The sequence below is a fragment of the Podarcis liolepis genome (genome assembly GCF_965112155.1).
Source record: "Podarcis liolepis genome assembly, chromosome: 13".
In the NCBI taxonomy this organism is placed as follows: domain Eukaryota; kingdom Metazoa; phylum Chordata; class Lepidosauria; order Squamata; family Lacertidae; genus Podarcis; species Podarcis liolepis.
The window spans coordinates 24,369,285-24,388,310 of NC_139573.1; the positions used below are offsets into that span (position 1 = coordinate 24,369,285).

Here is a 19,026-nt window from a genome sequence, read left to right on the forward strand (position 1 = left end):
TGGACCCTCCCTGGCTGGAGGCGGGAGTAACGGGAAGTCCCTCTGCATTCTGCTCAAAAAGGTTCACTTTCGCTTTTGCTCCGCTGTTTGCAGAGCAAGGCGAGGGGGGAAGGACGTCGAGTTTTGGGGACGCTTTGAGGTAAGAAAATGATCTACAGCAAATGATTTATGAGTGGGCTCCTCTCTACAGCCCACTCATAGGATCGCTCTCTCTCTCGTAAACAAAACTTCACCCCCAACTAGAGATCCCCGTTACCTTAACTATTTGCGTCTGATCTGTTGGGGAGCAAAATCCCCCTTTGCTTCCCTCCTCCCCTCACCTTTGGTCCCTCTGGGTAGAACAGGGGTCAGCAAACTTTTTCAGCAGGGGGCCGGTCCACTGTCCCTCAGACCTTGTGGGGTGCCGGACTATATTTAGGGGAGGAGAATGAACAAAATCCTATGCCCCACAAATAACCCAGAGATGCATTTTAAATAAAAGCACACATTCTACTCATGTAAAAACACACTGTTTCTCAGACCATCCGCGGGCCGAATTTAGAAGGTGATTGGGCCGGATCCGGCCCACAGGCCTTAGTTTGCCTACCCATGCTCAGCAAACTTTTTCATGTCAAGTGAGATTGGCTGCCAGAAATTGGGGTGGGGAGTATAGGGAGAGGCATGGGCTGAGAGAAGATTGGTTAAACCTGGCTTCAAATCTCACCTTCCTTCCATCTGTCATTTTAGCATCCCCTCATTCTTCCGCATTCAGAGATGAAACAGAAAACAATGACAAACAAATATCCTTATAAGAGCAATTGTGTAATAATGTTGGGTAAACAGTATTATTTTAAATGGGAACAATATTTCATACGAATAAGTGGGGGTTACCATTTCCATTAAATCAAAGGAAAATAAAATACAGAGTTGTTCTACGTATGGTTCCCCTCTAGCCAAAAATTAATCTCTGTTTTCTGCAGTTGGGGTGAATCTCTGGGAAACCAATTCCTCGGCAAAGACTATTGCTGTTGGCCATGACTGTCTGTGGCCTTGTCACAAACTCTCGGGAACCTGGTAAGTTACCTGCATACGGTTATTCAGCTAAGTGAGTGCAAAATGGCAATAAGCCACATACTGCTATAAATTGCCAAAATATAGCTTTCTTGTTTATGGTATGTAACCGTGTAGGTTGGGAGGTCCTAAGTAACTGGCAGGCCTAGCAGTGGGGAGCCAAGATGACTGGAGATGGTTTCTCCAAAGTGTACACAGGGCCATACATTGAGCCTTCCTTGTTCTCTCCTTGCCCCAGTGCCCTTGAAGAGCATCTCTGTGGATGTGGTGGTCCGAGGCTTTGTGGCTGACGTGGTGTCTGAGCTTCGCTACCACAATGAGGAGAAGTCCCCAGTGGAGGTGGTGTTTGTCTTCCCTCTGGATGATGAAGCCGCCGTGTATGCCTTCGAGGGCCTGATTGGTGGGACGCGGATTGAGGCCCAGATCCGAGAGAAGAAACAGGTATGGAAGGTCTGAGGAGAATCGGGGCCTTTGGCATTGGGTGGCCTGTTTGAGAAGGGAGGCGGAGACTTCCCTAGAGAGGACTCTGTGCCTACAAGCAGATTTTGTGTCAAGAAGCTCACATGTTGTGCTTAAAAGAAAGAGTGCCTAACAACACCCAGTTGCTGTAGTGGGGAGCCTGGCTTCCTGGCCTCTTCTGCTGCAGCTTGGTGTAATTTTAACCTAATGCATGAATTCTAAAGTCACAGTGTAGATACTACAGTGCTTATAATTTACTTTCACAAGGTAAAATTACAAAAGCATGGAAGCTTCGCTGGTAAGTAACCAATTGGTTGACAGCTGTTTTTAAAATGGGAATCCTTTCTTGGGACCACACCTGCCTGTGTCCTTGCCTTCCTCACTCCTGATGTTCTTCTCTTCTCTTCACCACCCAATGCAGGCAGAGCAGGAATATGAGGATGCCTTGAGTGAACGCCGGCAGGCTTTCCTGCTTGAAAGAGAAGAAAACACCAGTGACATTTTCACCTGCAGCCTGGGTAACCTCCCTCCGGATGGGGAGGCCACGCTGAAGCTCTCCTATGTCCAGGCCTTGGCTCCGGAGTCCGACGGGGCCATCCGCTTTGTCCTGCCCGCTGTCCTCAACCCCCGCTATGCACCTCAGGGTAAGCTCCTGCACCCCCAAACACACTAACTAGCCCCACATACAAGCCTCTTGCAATGCTGTTTTGTTATACCTAAGCTCTGTGGATTTGGAGCAACAGAATCATTAATGCATGCTCATTTCATATGTGCAACCTTTACAGAGAAGAGCAAAATAGATTATTTACTCCCATCCTACCAAATTGCCCAGGAAGGAGCTTTGAATTGGGTTTGTCCGACTTATCAGCTGACACAAATAAAATACTAAAAGAAACAGTTCCTAGGTTCCTCTTTTCTGCTGGAAAGGCCCAGGAAGGTATTTTGTGACATTAACTCAATTGGAGAAGTGCCATAAGTGTGCTTGTTAGAAGGGGTGATGTAAGTGAAAGGAGGGTTGGCTGCATTTTTTGGCAAGGGTTTCTGGTAAGATGGAGGGGGGCTGAAGCCATGTGGGCTGACATGAGGCAGCCTCAAGAAAGGACCCCGAGAGCAGGGCTGATTTCTCTTTGAATTGGCGGCTGCAGCAATAGAAGGAGCAGGACCCTCTTGGGATGTGAGCGCTGGGATTTTGCTCCGTCCAGACTCAGGTTGTATATATGTGTAAATAAAACCACATATCATAAGACACGACAGTCCCCACTGTGTCTCATTTCCAACAGGAAACTCAAACCCTGGGTAATTGCCTGGGGATTGAGGGTGGCGTGTTGTACATTACTGTTTCATGGTGCCTTCGCCTCCAACAGCCTAATTCTTCCTCCCACATGGGGTTGTGTTACAGTGTCTTCCTCCTCATGAGAGCTTGCCCACTGTGTTCAATAACCATGGTGTGCTGGATAGCTCAGTTGGTTAGAGCATGGTGCTGATAACACCAAGGTTGCGGTTTCAATCCCCATATGGCACAGCTGAGCATTCCTGCATTGCAGGGAGTCAGATGAGATGATTCTCATGGTATTTTACAATTCTGTGGTTCTATGATTCTCTCGCTCTCTCATGTACAGGTTCAGAAGGGGGCAATGTCACCAAGAGCATACCACGAGTGCCCAAGGGGCAGCTTCCTTACACCCTCTGCCTCAGTGCTACGCTGGAGTCGCCTTATGGCATCAACCGTGTGGAGTCCAAATGCACCCTTGAGCCTTTGCACTACAGGGCAGAAGACCGTACAATTGCCCAGGTACAATAGTGAAAGGAACAGCTTCTGAAAAGGGGTGTATTTGTCATTCTCCATTTGAAGTTGCACACACATCCCAAAATCTGTGCCTAGGTCTAATGGCCGACATAGACGTGCTATTTGCTTTCTTTTGTAAACAAATAACTGGAAAGGGAAGAGTAAGCTAGATTGGGGCCATGGCTTGGGAAGAGGAGCATTTGACTCTTGCGACCCCTACAGTCCTGTTTGGAATCTCCCTCCCCATGCTTGCAGTTTGTGAGAGGGGAGCTGTCCTTCCACTGTGAATAGCCACCAGGTATTATATTTATTATTATTTATTGAATTTATATACCACCCTGTACACAGAGGTATATTGGCCTTGCTTGGCTGGTTGAACAAATAAGGTGAAGGGGGCAAGCTGGATCTTGGCTTTGGTATGGGAGAGGAGAGTTTTAACTCTGTTGCCTCTACCAGAATCCCACTCCCATGCTGGGCATTACTGGTAACAAGGGCAGGTGGGAGCCGCCCTCCCACTACGAATAGGCAGCCTAGGGGCAGGATTTCTATTGAGGCCACTGTTTGTTTGTTTATATTTCACAGAATTTATATGCCACTTGATTGTAAAATTAAAATAAACACACACTCAAAGCGGTTTGCGAAAGGGAAAGCAGCGATAAAATTACCACTAGCAAAGTTTAAAAAACAGCTATTTAAAACATTCAGGAATAGTTAAAACCAGGGATTTAAAAATTGATTAAAACATATGTCAGTACTCTACATTCATGGATAGGCTTGCCTATGCAGAAATGTTTTCAGCAGGTGTCCAAAAGCATATGGCGAAGGAGCCTGCCTGATGTCAATACATAGGGAGTTCCAAAGTGTGGATGCTACCCCACTAAAAGATGGACTGTGGGGGGCGGGAAGGTTTTTTAAAATCTCTTGCTACCCTGCAGCTTGAATATGACTCTTTGTCACCTTTGGCTATTGGTTTACAAATAAAACCAGTCATGTAAAACCAAACAGTAGGGTTTGGTTTTGGCCTCAAATCCTTTCCTTTTGATCAGTAATAATGCGGATATGCTTACTCTAAGGGCACATTTTAATAATATCGACTAACTGTGAGCTATTGGGACCCAAGAGAGCTTCTCTCAGTATCTCAGGTTCTACATTTGGCAGGGGAGGTCCTGCAGTTGATCATTTATTTTGCTGCCTGTTATTGAATCAAATGGCACAACCTAGAATTCTCTCATTTTGCACAGTTTTGGAATAAATGGCCAAATTCCATAGCAACGTTTTCGAAAGTGTTACACACATAAACATCTTTGGGAGGAATAGGAACAGAGCTCCGCATTCAAACTCTGCTTTTCCTTCTAACACCAAAGGTCTCCTTGGCCGAAGGGCACCAGTTCGACCAAGACGTGGAGCTGCTGATATATTATGAGGATGTTCACAAGCCCAGCACCCTCCTAGAGGCTGGGAAGCCTGGGGCTGCCCCAGGTGAGCAAAGCCTAAGGCAATGGAGGACATGGGGGCAGAAACTCAAAAGGGTACTGGGAGGTGAAAGGGTGCTGCCTTGGGTGAAAATGCCTCATGGATCTCCTTTCCTCCCGCATTGCACAGGCTCTCTGATGGGGGACCCAGCACTCCTGCTCACCCTGTACCCCAGTGTCCCTGCCCCCAAACCAGGCCAGAAGGCAACTGGAGAATTTCTCTTCCTGCTGGACCGCTCTGGAAGCATGGGTTCCTGGACCGATCGGAACCCTGATTCCCCAACGCGGATTCAGAGTGCCAAGGTACCCAAGGGGCAAACCTGTTTTGAAGAATAGGATGGAGTGGTAGAAGGGAGGGTAATTGAAGACTGCAGGTGAATGGTTCCTTGAAGGAGGCTGGGCCCGTAATGTTGAAATAAATGCTAGAGGTTGGGCTGGGGCACCTAGGGTGATTCCTGCTTTTCTCTCCCCCCTCCCCAACCCCACATTTCAGGAAACCCTGATTTTCTTGCTGAAGAGTCTCCCTCTGGGAAGTTACTTCAACATCTATGGATTTGGATCGACCCATGACTCATTCTACCCGTGAGTGTCAAAAGAGTGTCCAGTGTTGTCAGACTCATTACTTCTCTGCTCCTCCATTTGCTCCTATGCTGTATCACTGGCAATGGTTGACACAGGAATCTGAACACACTTCTTTATCTTCAGATGTTGCTGAACTACAGCTCCATAATCCCTGCCTCTTGGATCATTGCCTGCTAGGGCTGTCGGGACTTGTAGTTCATCAACATCTGGAAGGCCAAAGGTTCCTCACCCTTGCTTTTATAGGTCAATGAAATGGAAGGGTTTTTAAAAGTGTCAAGAGATTTGACCCAAGGAGTTAGAAGATCTGTCCAAGCTAGATGGGGTATTTTCACAAGCTAGCTTCCCAGCATCTCCTGCAAGGCACATTCTGGACCCCTAAACATTTCTCACCTCCTCTTCCCTTATTTGTTCTGCTATTACCCTTTCCTCCTTGTTACCTGCACAGTAAACATAGGCTTTTTCTATCCTTGATGTGGCTTCGCGCATTCTGAGCACCGAATGATGAGAAGAGGAGAAGTTTGAATCTGACTGGATGAGTTTTAGGGGAGCAATTAGACCATGTAACAAATAATAAAAGGGTGGTCCTAGTGGAAACGTGGAATGTTGTGGGAGGTTTACAAAATAGCCTGATGGGGAATTGGCTGAGCTTGGGAGGAAAATAGGTCCTTTACTTCCTTGACTCTCTGAAACTCTCTACAGGCAGAGTGTAGAATACACCCAGGAGACCATGTCCAAGTCCCTCCAACGGGTGAAGGAGCTGCAAGCCGATCTGGGGGGTACAGAGATTCTGCGGCCACTGAAGGCCATTTACAGCCAGCCGTGCCGGGAAGGATATCCTCGCCAGGTATCAAGAGTAGGGTTTTTAGTGACCTGCAAAGAGTGGTGGAACAAACATGAAGTTGGTGTTTTTTGTGAAGGTTTTAAGTTATGTGCATTGTGCTTTTTCTACATAACACCCTGATGTCCATGAGGATACAGAGCAGTCTAAAATTATTTTGAATAAATAGAAAAATGTACAACCCCATGGAAGATACTTGAGTTGAGACCTCCCTTTGGAAGTGGGAAGGGGAACAGTTATTGGGGCCAATTTCGTCTGTTTGCAGATGGACAATGAATGCCTGCAAATGGATGTCAAAGAAGAGAGGCCCCCCACATGTCAATCTCCTGCCATTTACGTTAGCTTGCACGGTATGGAGGAATTAAAGAGTCAGTCTTCCACTCCCTCACACACTTTATACAATTGCACCACCACTAGGATAGGCATTTCCCCCATTTATATGTGGGGTTTGAATGCAATTGGGGCCTGCAAATGGACTTCAAAGGGGAAATAGGATAGGTTTTGATACCTCTCTGTTCTCCCTCCCTCTCTCTCTCTCTAGCTCTTTGTGTTCACGGATGGAGAGGTGTCTAATACAGATAAGGTCATTGCTGAAGTTCAACATCACAGCAGCTCCCACAGGTAAGGCATGGGAGAGGGAAACCTTAATCTCACAGCTTTCTGCACCTGGCCTAGGTTCACCTCCTCTTTCCCTGACAGGTGCTTCTCCTTTGGCATTGGCGAAGGGGCCTCCACAGCCCTCATCAAAGGAATTGCCCGTGCGGCCGGAGGAAGTGCTGAATTCATCACAGGCAAGGAGCGCATGCAGGCCAAGGTGAGGCTCAGGAGCTCCACATTCCTCTTCTCCTGGTCTCCACCAGTTTCTCCTGAGCTGTGGGTAAACTGCCAGGAGCCCCCTGACAATCCATCAGAGCATGGAATCCCAGCTCTCCCACGCAGCACAACCACTAAGTTTTGGAAAAGATCCATGAAACCATAATACATAAGGACTGCACCCTAAGATTGATCATTTGGCTCACCCTTCTACACTTCTCCTGAACTGCATATGGAAACCTTGCATTGCTAGTAGTGCCCAATAGCTACGCTTTCTTTATGGGACATTTTAAACCACTTCGCTGGAAAGAAACATTGGTTGCCTTCATGATTGCCTGGCTTATTGAGGATTCCTCCTCTGTTTATAGGGAGGTTAGATGACGTTGTATCAAGCAAGGGTTATTTCACACTTTCCGGTGCATTTTCCTGTTGCTTCCCATTCTGCAGAAAGTCTTATCTTTTGAGGAGGAAGCTTCAGTTGCAGAATCTGAATCTTCCAGTGTCCTGTGGAATCCTACCTGGGAAATAGCAAGTCTGGAAGTGCCTATATTTGCATGTTTCTGCTTGACAAAAAAACACACACTTCAGTTTCTCATAGCACACATCATCTGCTTATGAATTCCAATCTTTTTTAGTGCCCCCTATGTGGCACGGGAATGCGGGTGGCGCTGTGGGTTAAACCACAGAGTCTAGGACTTGCCAGTCAGAAGGTCGGCGGTTCGAATCCCTGCGACAGGGTGAGCTCCCGTTGCTCGGTCCCTGCTCCTGCCAACCTAGCAGTTCGAAAGCATGTAAAAGTGCAGGTAGATAAATAGGTACCGCTCCGGAGGGAAGGTAAACGGCATTTCCGTGCGCTGCTCTGGTTCGCCAGAAGCAGCTTAGTCATGCTGGCCACATGACCCAGAAGCTGTATGCCGGCTCCCTCGGCCAATAAAGCAAGATGAGCGCCACAACCCCAGAGTCTGTCACGACTGGACCTAACGGTCAGGGGTCCCTTTACCTATGTGGCCCAGTCATTGTGTTGCTCAGAGACTGTCCAGCAGGCTTCTGTTCTATGTTCAGTGGCTTTTGGAGAAACCAAGATGGCATCTTCACCAGCCCCTCTCCTGACTCCTTTGCAAGCAGTGTTCACACAGTTTCAAAACAATCTCACATAGAAACTTATTTTTAAGTGATAGTTGAACAGGAACTTTGATATTCTCTTAATGTCATTGCAAAATTCTTGCTTTCCCATAGGCCCTGCAGTCTTTGAAGAAGGCCCTGCAGCCAGCCGTGACCAGGATTTCTCTGAGCTGGGACTTGCCTCCTGGCCTGAAGGCTGAGCTTGTGGGGTCAGGCCCACAGGTCATCTTCCAGGGGCAGCGCTGCCTCATTTATGCCCAGATCCATGGGCAGGACCAGGCAAGTAACCACCACCAGGACCTTAACCAATGAATAATCCCTCCCTCCTATCCTAAATACCAAAACCTGCCAGTCCTGGTGTTTTATAATCCCAGAATGTATTGTTCCGAAGGCTTCTTACCCTTTCCCAGTTTTGATGCTTTCTTTTCTTCTGCAGTCTTCAGGCTCCACAGAAGGGACTGCTGTTCTTCAGTACCAGTTCCAAGACCAGACTTTCAATGAAACGTTGAAGTTCTCACTCAGTTCTCAGGAGACTGACAGGTAGTACTGTCACATTTTGTAAGTCTTCCCCCCCTCCCAACCTTGGACAAACGTGATACGATTTATTTAATTACAGATAGCATTTGGAAGCCATCAAGTTACAATCCAGATTTGCCAATAGTCAAGGAAGATTGGGTTTGGATGGCCTATATTAAGGGGTTGACATCATGCCAAGTGGTCCCTGCATTTATCTCCCCGCTGCCCCCTTTTTCCCATACTGCAGGCTTCCTGTTCACCGTCTGGCGGCTCAGACCCTCCTAAAGGAACTGGAGGGGGCCAGGGAGAAGGGAGAAGAAAAGCAGCGCCTGGCACTGGAGACAAGCCTGAGCTCTGGGGTGGTGTGCTCACAGACGGCCTTTGTGGGAGTGAACATGGAGCTGGGCACAGCACTTCAAGGGCCCCTCAGCCGCCGAGACATTCCCCATGCATGTGAGTTCAAGGAGATGTGTTTGGCAATGACCATGGATTCCATGTTGGATTCAGTGTCACTGCATCTGCTCAGTACCTTCTAGAAAAGACATTTTGGGGTGACTTGGAGTTGGTTTTACTCAGCCTTCATTAAGATAATTTGGAGATATCCGGTATCCCACTCTAAGTGTGTGTGTGTGTGTGTGTGTGTGTGTGTGTGTGTGTGTTTCAAATCTGTTTCTGTCTAAATCTTAGCTTACCTTTACAACATTCCAGCTTGAACTTTCAGATCCAATTGACATATTTTTGGCTCTTTTAGGAAAGTTCCATCACTTGGTGTTCTCTAAATATTAGAGTTACAAGCTAATGAAGCAATATTAGCTATTCCATTAGGGAAGTACACCTGCCTGATTAATTGTGGATTCTGGCAGCCTTTACACTGAAAAGAAATAGTTAAGGCAAAATATTTCATAAAAGATCGTTAGAAAAAGCTAATATGCTTCAAAATATCAAACAATATTTAAATAATAATATACATACAGAAGTGAATAGTGGAAGTTGAATGAGCACAAGAACATTTCAAACGGTTATCAAGAATTCTAAGGAGGCAGAACTCACCTTTTATTTAAAAAATAATTCATCCATAGAGTATCTTTCTGAGTTCTTCCAATGGAGAAGAGAAGAAGCCGTGATGATATGATGAGCTGAACTTTAATCCTAAGGCATCAAAAGTCTCCTTAAAATATTTTCCTCAGCTGTGTTCAAACAATTACGTATAACTTTAAACTCATGAGCTTTGCTAATAATACGTAACTTGAAAAGGTTTTTGATAAGTACTCCTTAGCAAGGGTGTTACTTAGGAAAAAACTGAGCTAAGAGTTCAGTGTTGGAAACTACCAGGGGTCTTGAGGTGAGAAGTTACCTATATCGAGCTATATAAAGAGTGAATATAACTCACATTTTCATTCTGTCTTAGTAGGTCTTCTAGATATTCTAGGTCTTAGGCAACAATCCATTCATGAAGCAAAGTTTAATAACAAACTGTTAAGACCGCAAGAACTGACAAGTTTTGTTTAACCTAGGTAAAATAATGCTTTAAGTGCTAGAGCAGAGTGATATGTGGTCACAATATCAATGTATTTCCTTCATATCAATGAGTTTCAATGGTCACAACCCAAGAAAGCCAAGATGGTGCTTGGAGAAGGGTTTTCTATTATTTGTGCCCTTAACGTTTAGCATCTTGAGCAGGAGGAGGGAGTAATCATCTTGGTCCAGAATGTGGCTTGTGCTTCCTTGAGATGGCTTGACCCTAATCTATGTGAAGGAAGCCATTGAGAAGACTTTTAAAGGAACTTCCTTGAGCCCTGCTGATGTGTTTATCAGCCACTTAAAAGTCTCTTCCCTTCTAAATCGCTCTTTCTCCCCCTCCCTCCCTCCCTCCCTCCCTCTGAATGTTGTTGGGCTACAACTTGAAAATGTGACGATTGCTGACTGAGGCAGATGGATGCTGGAGTCAAACAAATTGGGAAAGCCACTTGCTCCCTGGCCAAGAAAGGACTACAGTATTTTTTAAACAATGGAGGTCCAGCCCCAGCTGCGGGTGCTGCAGTCCGAATGGGGAGCAGATAGCAAGGCGGCCATAGGAGCCAACTCCTAGGGGCTTTGGGGGGATTCACCCTGCCCCAATAAAATATTTGAAGGGTCTGGACCCCTGCAAAGTTGATGGGCATTGCCATTCAAATTGTTTGTGTGCACCATGACATATGATTGATTATGCGGGGCTGGGCTTACCTGGGCCCCCCATATATTTTATTCAAGTTGGCACCCCTGAAGGCGGCAGTTCTTTTGCTGTAGAGTCAATGGCTGCATACACGCCATTTGCCTAAAGAACATTTCCCTCCAAAGAATCCTGGGACCTGTAGCTTGTTCAAAATCTCATTAGATTTGTGTGTGTTTTCCTCCTTGGTTTAGTGCAAGCTGGAATGGCTTTGTGCTATGCACAATCTGCATCTCTAGGCATGTCATTTTCACCAATGCCAACGCCGGGTTGCAACCCAAGGGTTTCCTGCTCTGCTCCTCCCATGCAACATCCTCGCTTGGTTAACTCAGGTAATAAAAACACTGCCACCATCTCAACTCTGTTCATGTTCTGCATAGAAGAGTTAAAACACTGAATGCATTCATTTTGTACATAGGCCTTATCTGCAATACTGGTTCCCTTAACTTTTAATCATCTGGGTTAATTTGAGACGTGGCTTGGCCTTAATCTCTGTGAAAGGGAGCCATTTAGAAGACCATTCTAAACTTTTATAAACTACTTAAAAACCTCTTCCCTTCTAAATCACTCTCTCTGGCTCTCCAGATGTTGTTGGGCTACAACTTGTACATGTGACCATTGCTGACTGGGGCAGATGGAAGTTGGAGTCAAATCAATTGGGAAAGCCACCTAAAAGGACTACGGTCCTTAAAAAACATGGAGGTCCAGCCTAGGCTTTGAGAGCAGCAGTCCTAGGCAGGCATAGAATAGGGAGAAGACAGCAGGGCGGCAGCTCTTTGCTGTAGAGTCAATGGCTGCATAAACACATATCTAAAGTACATTTGCCACCAAAGAATCCTGGGACCTATACCTTATACAAAATCACAATAGATTTCTGTGTCTTTTCCACCTTGATCTAGCTGGTCTATTGCAGGGCAAACAAGCTGCGAAAATGATATATGGCTCCCTGATGCTGTCATCACCTCCTCCCATTCAAAATTCTTACTCTGCTAATTCCTCAGGTAATAAAAACACTGCCACCATCTTGAATCTGTTTGTGTTCTGCATAGAAGAGTTAAAACACTGAATGCATTCATTTTGTACATAGGTCTTACTTGCAATAAGTATGTAACTGAAATAATGTGAATGGGATATTGAATTGCATGCTTGGCTTGAGTTGCACTTGTATTTTTTTTAAAAATATATATATTTTAATATCACCAGTCAACAGTAAAACAAATAACATACATAAAAGAATACAGTTCTATACTTAACAAATTCCTTCCACCTATTATGATTTCCAATCTCTCCATCATAGGTTCCAAGTTTTCTTTATCAACTGCATATTATTTATTACCTAACTTCAGTTTACCCAAAATATCTATGATTTGTATAACTTTGCAGGAGTCATTCAAAACATGCCAACGATTTCATATGATTACAATGTTCTTTTAAGTATAACCTTATTTATCCCATTCTCTACTGAATTGGCAAAAATGACAAGGAGAATTTGAAATCAATCTGAGTTGCATTTGTCAGTTCTTCTGACTGGGAGATGGAGGCAGAAAGGGAGGTTGATTGAGGGGGAAATAGTAGAGACCAAAGTGGGCATGGATCCTAGGCAAGTCCCTCCCCCAATTATGTAGTGTTATTCAACCCCTTCTGTATTTCCAATCGGGTACCAGCAATTCAACTTTCAGTGTGTGTGGTATTGGTTTTTGGACCCTGTGAGGTCTAGAAGCTTGCACTTCAAAACAGAACTTTAAACCTCTTGAATGTGCCATGTCAGTACTGGTGCTCACATGAAAACCAGGGAACAGGACTATGTTGCTGACCCCATCCTCAGATGCCAATGCTTTTTAGCATGGACGTCTATAAACACAATATTTAAGCTGCTGCTTCTGCCTGGGCTCAGGGCCATCTTAAGCATATGTGGCGCCGGGGTGCAAAGATCCGCCCAGCGCCCCCAAAGTTGTTGACTTTTTTTTTTTGGAAAATCTCTCTCTAGCAAACTTGTTGGTCATAAAACGTTGATCAATGTGGAAAACGAATCAACCCACTAAAAGTCAACGTATATCAAACATTTTCTCAATTGGAGCCACGGTTAGTTTGCTTTTATCTCATTAACACATACTGTATGCTTCAAATACCAGTTAAGAGATTTTGGTACTACTCGTCAGATAAAGTTGTTAACATCAATAGAATTCACAACAACAAAAATGCTTATCCCTAGAACATTTCACAGCTCTTCCCATTCCCAGATGACTCCAACTCAGCCCCGGACTCCCCAACCCGGCGCCCTCAGGAGTGTGGTGCCCGAGCGCCCCTTGCACCCCCTGCTGGAGACGGCCCTGCCTGGGCTCCCATCCTGATGATGTGGAAGTCTCCTTGTAAGAAGCTACTCATGCATAGGCTCAGTCAGCGTAAATGTTTGTTCCGGTGCAGTACAACCTCACCCACCATGTGTGGTGAATTTATGAAGGAGGCTTTGCTGCCAGGAGTGGGAGACCAAGTGAACTACAAGCCCATTGCCTTAATTACTGTCCTGTGTAAATTGACAGGGATAAGCTTTGTCCTACAGCACTTTTCTCAGTAACCTTGAGCTTTAAGTTTGATGGGCACACTGTGAGGCTGAGAAGCATCGGCTGGTGCAGAGTGCCGCATCCCATCTCCTGATGGAAACTAGACATAACGAGAACATAATGTACAGCAACTGCACTGGTTCCTGCAAGTAAACCAGGCCCAAGTATTTAACACTTCAAGCCCTTAGAATATATGAACTGCCCCTCTGTGTCAGACCAAAGTTCCAGCATTTTCCCTTGTGCAAAACTGGCAAGCAGAGTTTCAATTGCAATCACTCTCCCTTTTCCTTTGTTTCCTTGTGTCAGCTATTCAGGGCAGATTCCATTCAGCTGACACAACCACTGTACTTTTCCATGTGTAAGACGAGTATTTTTTACATGAAACTAATGTTTTAAAATCGGGGTTGTCTTATGCACGGGTAGTGCAGGGGGGGGGCGGGTGATTGTTTGATGCTATGAGCCGACGATTGTCAGTGGTGGTCGTGCGAGTGATTGGTGGCTGTGGCAAGGTTTTTATTGGATTCGCTGTTGCAGCGGCAATTGGGCGGGCGACAGGTGGCTGGTAGTGAGTAATCAGGCGTTTGGTGTCTTCTCTGTTGCGTCTGATAGGAAGCGTTCAGGCGGGTGAGTGATTTTTCAGCATCCCCCTCCCCCCAAAAAACTCAACAAGTCTTCCCCCATTTTTTTAATTTTTATTCCCCAAAATAGGGGGTTTCTTATACATGGGGGGGTGTTATACACGGGAAAATACGGTATATAGCTAGCTAATTCCTACATGGATTTGGGTCTTTATTGTTGTTTTTAAGCTATTGGGGGGAGGAATACTTTGGAAGAACTCACTACAGGAACTGACAGAATTCCAGAATCCAATAATATGAAAATACAGGAAGGGGGACTCTGTCACCTGATGGAAGATAACATGCCTAAAGGACAGGGGTGATGGGAGCTGTAGTCTTTCTGGTTCAGCAATTTTTTTTTAAAAAAAATATATAATCCACACAGTCATAAGATATATGAAGGCAGCTTACAACATACTAATTATAATAAAATCAGTGTTTAAAATATCCATAAACCATAACAAAAAAACACCAATAAAACTTTGATACTAGTTTGTTTAAACAAAGAGATTCATACATGAAGACTTGTCTGAACAGTACAGTTAACAGAAGATATCCAAAAAGATATATTCTCCCTGCAAATTGGGAGGGAGTCCTGTGGGGCAGAGCATGCAACACTGAAGACCCAGTCTCTACGGAAGTCCAACCAAACCTCGGGGGCATGGGGAACCTCCAGAAATGCCTCTTCAGAGGATCTCGGTGATCAAGGTGGAGCATATTAGGAAGTACCACTCTTTGTATCATCATGACTGTCTATTGAGAACTTTGGAAAATCTAGCTAATAGTGTAGATGGGAGAGTTCTGAATGTGGTGTGGAGGCTATGAGCTGTCTTAATTTATCTTCTTTTTATTGCCCCTTGCAGAGCCCACTCCCAAGGAGAAGGAATCGCCTCTCTTGAGCTTGGTGTCTCTGCAAAATGCTAATGGCTCTTGGCCACTTGATTCTGGTCTGGCCACCATCCTAGACCTGAGCGAGGCTGAGATCTCAAGCAAATCACCTGCCCAGGTAAGGTCTGTGGCAGGATCAGTGGCATTGTCCTTTGTAATAAAAGCTCTGTTAAAGTGGTTGTTGGAAGCAATTAATTAAAAATCTCTCCTGCATCGGAGTTCCTTCTGTGGGTTTTCCCCCCACTATGGCCATGTTTTATGCTTTCAACGAGAGAGGGAGAGAGAGAAAGTAGATCTGCAAAAGCAGATGGTTCATCTGATTCATGTCTTTATTTCCCAGATTGTGGCCAAATTGTAACCAGGTACTGAAAGGTCACACTCAGCCTTTGTTTTGTTTTTCTTTAAGAACTGTCAAATGTAATTTCTGTACAGAGCCAGTGAGGGAGCAGGGCTCAATGCATATCTGTCTTTTGACTCCTGCTCCATATTGCCAGGTGACTCCAGATGCATGGGCGACTGTTCTGGCCCTTCTCTGGCTCCACTCCAGTGCCATAGACCAGAGGGATGAATGGGAATTACTGGAAACTAAAGCTCTCAGCTGGCTCCAGGCGACTGCAGGTGAAAAACTTGTTTGTTTGCTTAATGTATTTATACCCTTTTTTTCTCCCAGTTTCAAAACACTTTAAAACACCGAGCAGTAAAACAAAAATAATGAAAATGCATTAAAAATGCCTTTGAGACAATCATGGAAGTTCAGCTTGTCCTAACCAGCCCATTATTCCACATCACCTGCGCCTTAGTTTTCAAAGGCCTGTCTGAATAAAGGTAACAAAAGAGGGAGCTAGTCTAACTTCTCTTGGAAGGGAATTGCACAATAGGCTTATTGTGCTTTTATTTATTTAGAGCCTAGGGCTTGCCGATCAGAAGGTCAGCAGTTTGAATCCCCGTGACAGGGTGAGCTCCCGTTGCTTAGTCCGTGCTCCTGCCAATCTAGCAGTTCAAAAGCATGTCATAGTGCAGTAGATAAATAGGTACCGCTCCAGCGGGAAGGTAAACAGTGTTTCCGTGCGCTGCTCTGGTTCACCAGAAGCGGCTTAGTCATGCTGGCCACGTGACCCGGAAGATGTACGCCGGCTCCCTTGGCCAGTAAAGCGAGATGAGTGCTGCAACCCCAGAGCCGTCTGTGACTGGACCTAACGGTCAGGGGTCCCTTTACCTTTACTCCACTCTTCAGTAAAGAGTGACTGTATATAAGTCACTCTTCAGTGCGACTTAAATACAGTCAGGTAAAGCGAGACAGTGCTTACCTGCAGGCTTACAATCTTAAAACAACAACAACACAAGGGGGAAAGGGACAGGGAGAGAAAAAGGGAGGAATCAAACTGACACCATTTCCTAAACTGTTGTTCTGATAATGACCAGCTGGCACTGCTTAGGGGTTGAACGTGCCTGATGGAGCAGGGCTTTGGGAAAAGCTGATAAGAATGAACTCTGCTTCCCAGCTCTCCTGGAGGCAGAAAGTTTTAGGCAGCTGGATCCCAGTAAGCTGAGGAAGAATGAAGGAGTCTAGACAGAGGCTGGAGTTTGAAGATGAGTCTCCAACAGCAGTCTAAACTATGCTGTATTTCATTTGAGGTGCTGGGGTTTTTCCACCCCTACTTGATCTCAGACCAATCCACTTTCCCAACAATTTACAGTGTACATTAAAAAATAAAATAATCCTGGCTCACCACAGGGGTTCCAGTCTGTTAAACTGGGAGGCACAACTGTCTCCAGGTCCTGCATTAGAGATTTCTTCAGATTTTGGCTGGGGAAGATGGTTATTCCTCTATCGTTCCAACTAGGAGAGCGTAGAATGAGGGTGACTTGCAGGGCAAAGAGCACACCTGCTTGGATCTTGCCTAAACAATTCAGAAGGCAGCGCTTCCTGCTTGCAATCACTATGAGGAACATTTGTGCTTTGAAATAAGAACAGTGTCCCCCCCCCAAAAAAAAATATTCATTTCTGCACCATCCAGTGGTCTCTGATTGCCTTTCTGCCATTCAGTTAATTGCACTTCAAAATGTTGCCCTTTTGTATGATTTGCGATTGGTTTCCCCTTCCAGGCCTTTGGAAAAAAATGTGTTGGAGCACACTCAGACTTCGCTTTAAAAAATGAGTAAAAGATGGAATGAACAGCAGCCTTCTGTCTTCCTCCCCATCGCACATAGATGGAGTGATCAGTTATTGGCCCTGGAAAAAGAGTTGGGCGCAGGCTGAAAAGTGATATTTGGTGCTGGTAGATCCTAACTCTGCCTCTTTGTTTGTCTGCAGGGTCCCAGCTGGCTCAGTGTGTGAAAGCTGGCAATGAGATGCTGGGTAGCAGCGTGAGCCCAGAGGCTTTTGGGATCTGAGTTTGGCTCTGTAGCCTTGTGCTTTTTAAAACAGGAGTTTCTGCTGCACTCTTCTTTTCTTCTCCTGCCAAAGTATAGCTGGCTGCCATCTCATAAAGCTCTTGTCAGTCCCTGAGCTGAGCAGTTCCTTCTGATTCCTCCATGTCTTCACTGCAAGAAGTGCTGGAGTTTCCTCTCATATGGAGATGCCTTATATTGGTCTGCTGTGCTTTAAGCCAGCACGCTGTGCTAGTGAGGGAGCAAAAAAAACAACAACCCAACAACACTGAAAGGAATTACAAACTACAAAATAAACAACCATTCAATACTTAAATGAAATTTTATTACAAACCAGGTTTGGCCACTTTTCTGCTTTAACCAGAAACCCAAATTACTACCTAAATTTTGAACACAATCTGTTCTCTATACTGTTTGTTCCAGCAGATTAAAACAATAGTTTATAATCCACCTACATCCAAATGCATGCTGTCAGCAGAAAAGGGGAGCAAATAGTTTGAGAGTTAATACTGGACAGGTGGGTACTGAATATGTCTTTTAGTGGAAAGCCACATTTCTCTTCAGTGTTCCAGACCTTTAAAAGCTCAGATGGATAAAAGCCTTTATAGCTCTGCAGTTCTAGTCTATGCACTCTGCCAAAGCTGAAGGATGCTATCACCAGATTCCTTATGAAGAGAGAGTTTGCCAATGTGCCTGAGGATTTACCCTACTGCCTACTGGTTTGTCCAGTCTACAAGGACTTAAGAGCAGTCTTGTTCAAAGATTTAAAACTCTCAGCTGAGAGATCTGTTGAGTGTCCCATTAACTATTTTTTAGGGGACAGGTCCCCCTACACCTTTGAAAAAAGTGGACTGTTTTGCCTTCAGAGCAGCAATCCTAAGAAGAAAGGTTTGTGCAGATGGCTGACACCATAATCATGTATTTTATATTATTTTATATAATTTTTATTTTCCATTTAATAATATACATTCACAGCATTATTATCTACTTTACCTCCCTGGCTCTTAAGACTCTATTGACTTTCTTCCCTCCTGCCCCAGGCCTTCAAAATTAACATTTGTATCATTGCATTTTGTACATTTTCCAATTCTAATTACTCATTACAAAATAGCTCAAAATTTAAATAAATATAGAAAGGTAAAAAAATTTTCATTACAAGTCTTCAGGCACCCCTGCTAGTGATGTTAATTGCATACAATAATCTTTCATATCATATAAATGTCATATATATCATATATATATATCATATAAATTTACTCCAGTCCTTTTGGAATACTTGATCACGTATTCTCATTGTTCCTCTCTTAAGTTTGCATTTCAGCATCATGACAGAGATGGTACAAATCACAAACGGAGTAAAGGAAAAAACTGAAAGTGTCTTTAGCCATGACCTTTATAAACAAGTGCAAAACAGGAAATGTATGCCTTGCTGGCAGGCTGACAGGTAGACCATAACAGGTTTCTGGTTGGTCTGACCTAGGTTTGACCTATCTTTGTGGCTTTATGGTTTATATCTGTGTAATTGGGGATCAGGGTTCAGCCTCTGATTGCCTTCTCTGATTGCTTGCTATATTCTGCTGGAGCAAGAAATAAAACTGCTTTTAAGAGAATTCTTGGGTGTGTCACTTGGTTCAATTTTGAATAAATATATATATGAAATGGATTATAGAGTTGATTGAAGGTTGTGTGTGTGTGTGTGGCAGTTAATTTTAAATATTATAG

The 19,026-nt window shown here is 44.7% G+C and overlaps 1 protein-coding gene across 9 annotated transcripts; it reads left to right on the top strand.

The window, feature by feature from the left end:
• On the top strand, nt 1-18,914 carry LOC310691965 (von Willebrand factor A domain-containing protein 5A-like). 9 transcript variants are annotated; one of them, XR_014518629.1, is made up of 20 exons: nt 1-139; nt 960-1,053; nt 1,289-1,491; nt 1,931-2,153; nt 3,129-3,301; nt 4,660-4,774; nt 4,898-5,070; nt 5,261-5,349; nt 6,049-6,193; nt 6,729-6,808; nt 6,887-7,001; nt 8,237-8,401; nt 8,559-8,662; nt 8,886-9,091; nt 11,042-11,179; nt 11,633-11,835; nt 14,889-15,031; nt 15,408-15,531; nt 17,228-18,441; nt 18,845-18,914. XR_014518629.1 is itself a non-coding variant. In XM_083472282.1 (19 exons), exons 2-19 carry the CDS (start codon nt 1,014-1,016, stop codon nt 17,305-17,307), a joined length of 2,418 nt encoding a protein of 805 aa, XP_083328408.1. In that variant the 5' UTR covers nt 1-139; nt 960-1,013; the 3' UTR covers nt 17,308-18,914. The 9 variants fall into 9 exon arrangements, 3 of the variants coding, with proteins under 3 accessions (XP_083328408.1, XP_083328406.1, XP_083328407.1); XR_014518631.1 differs by having other exon boundaries at nt 11,747-11,835; XR_014518626.1 differs by having other exon boundaries at nt 4,660-5,070.
• Nucleotides 18,915-19,026: the final 112 nt, after the last annotated feature.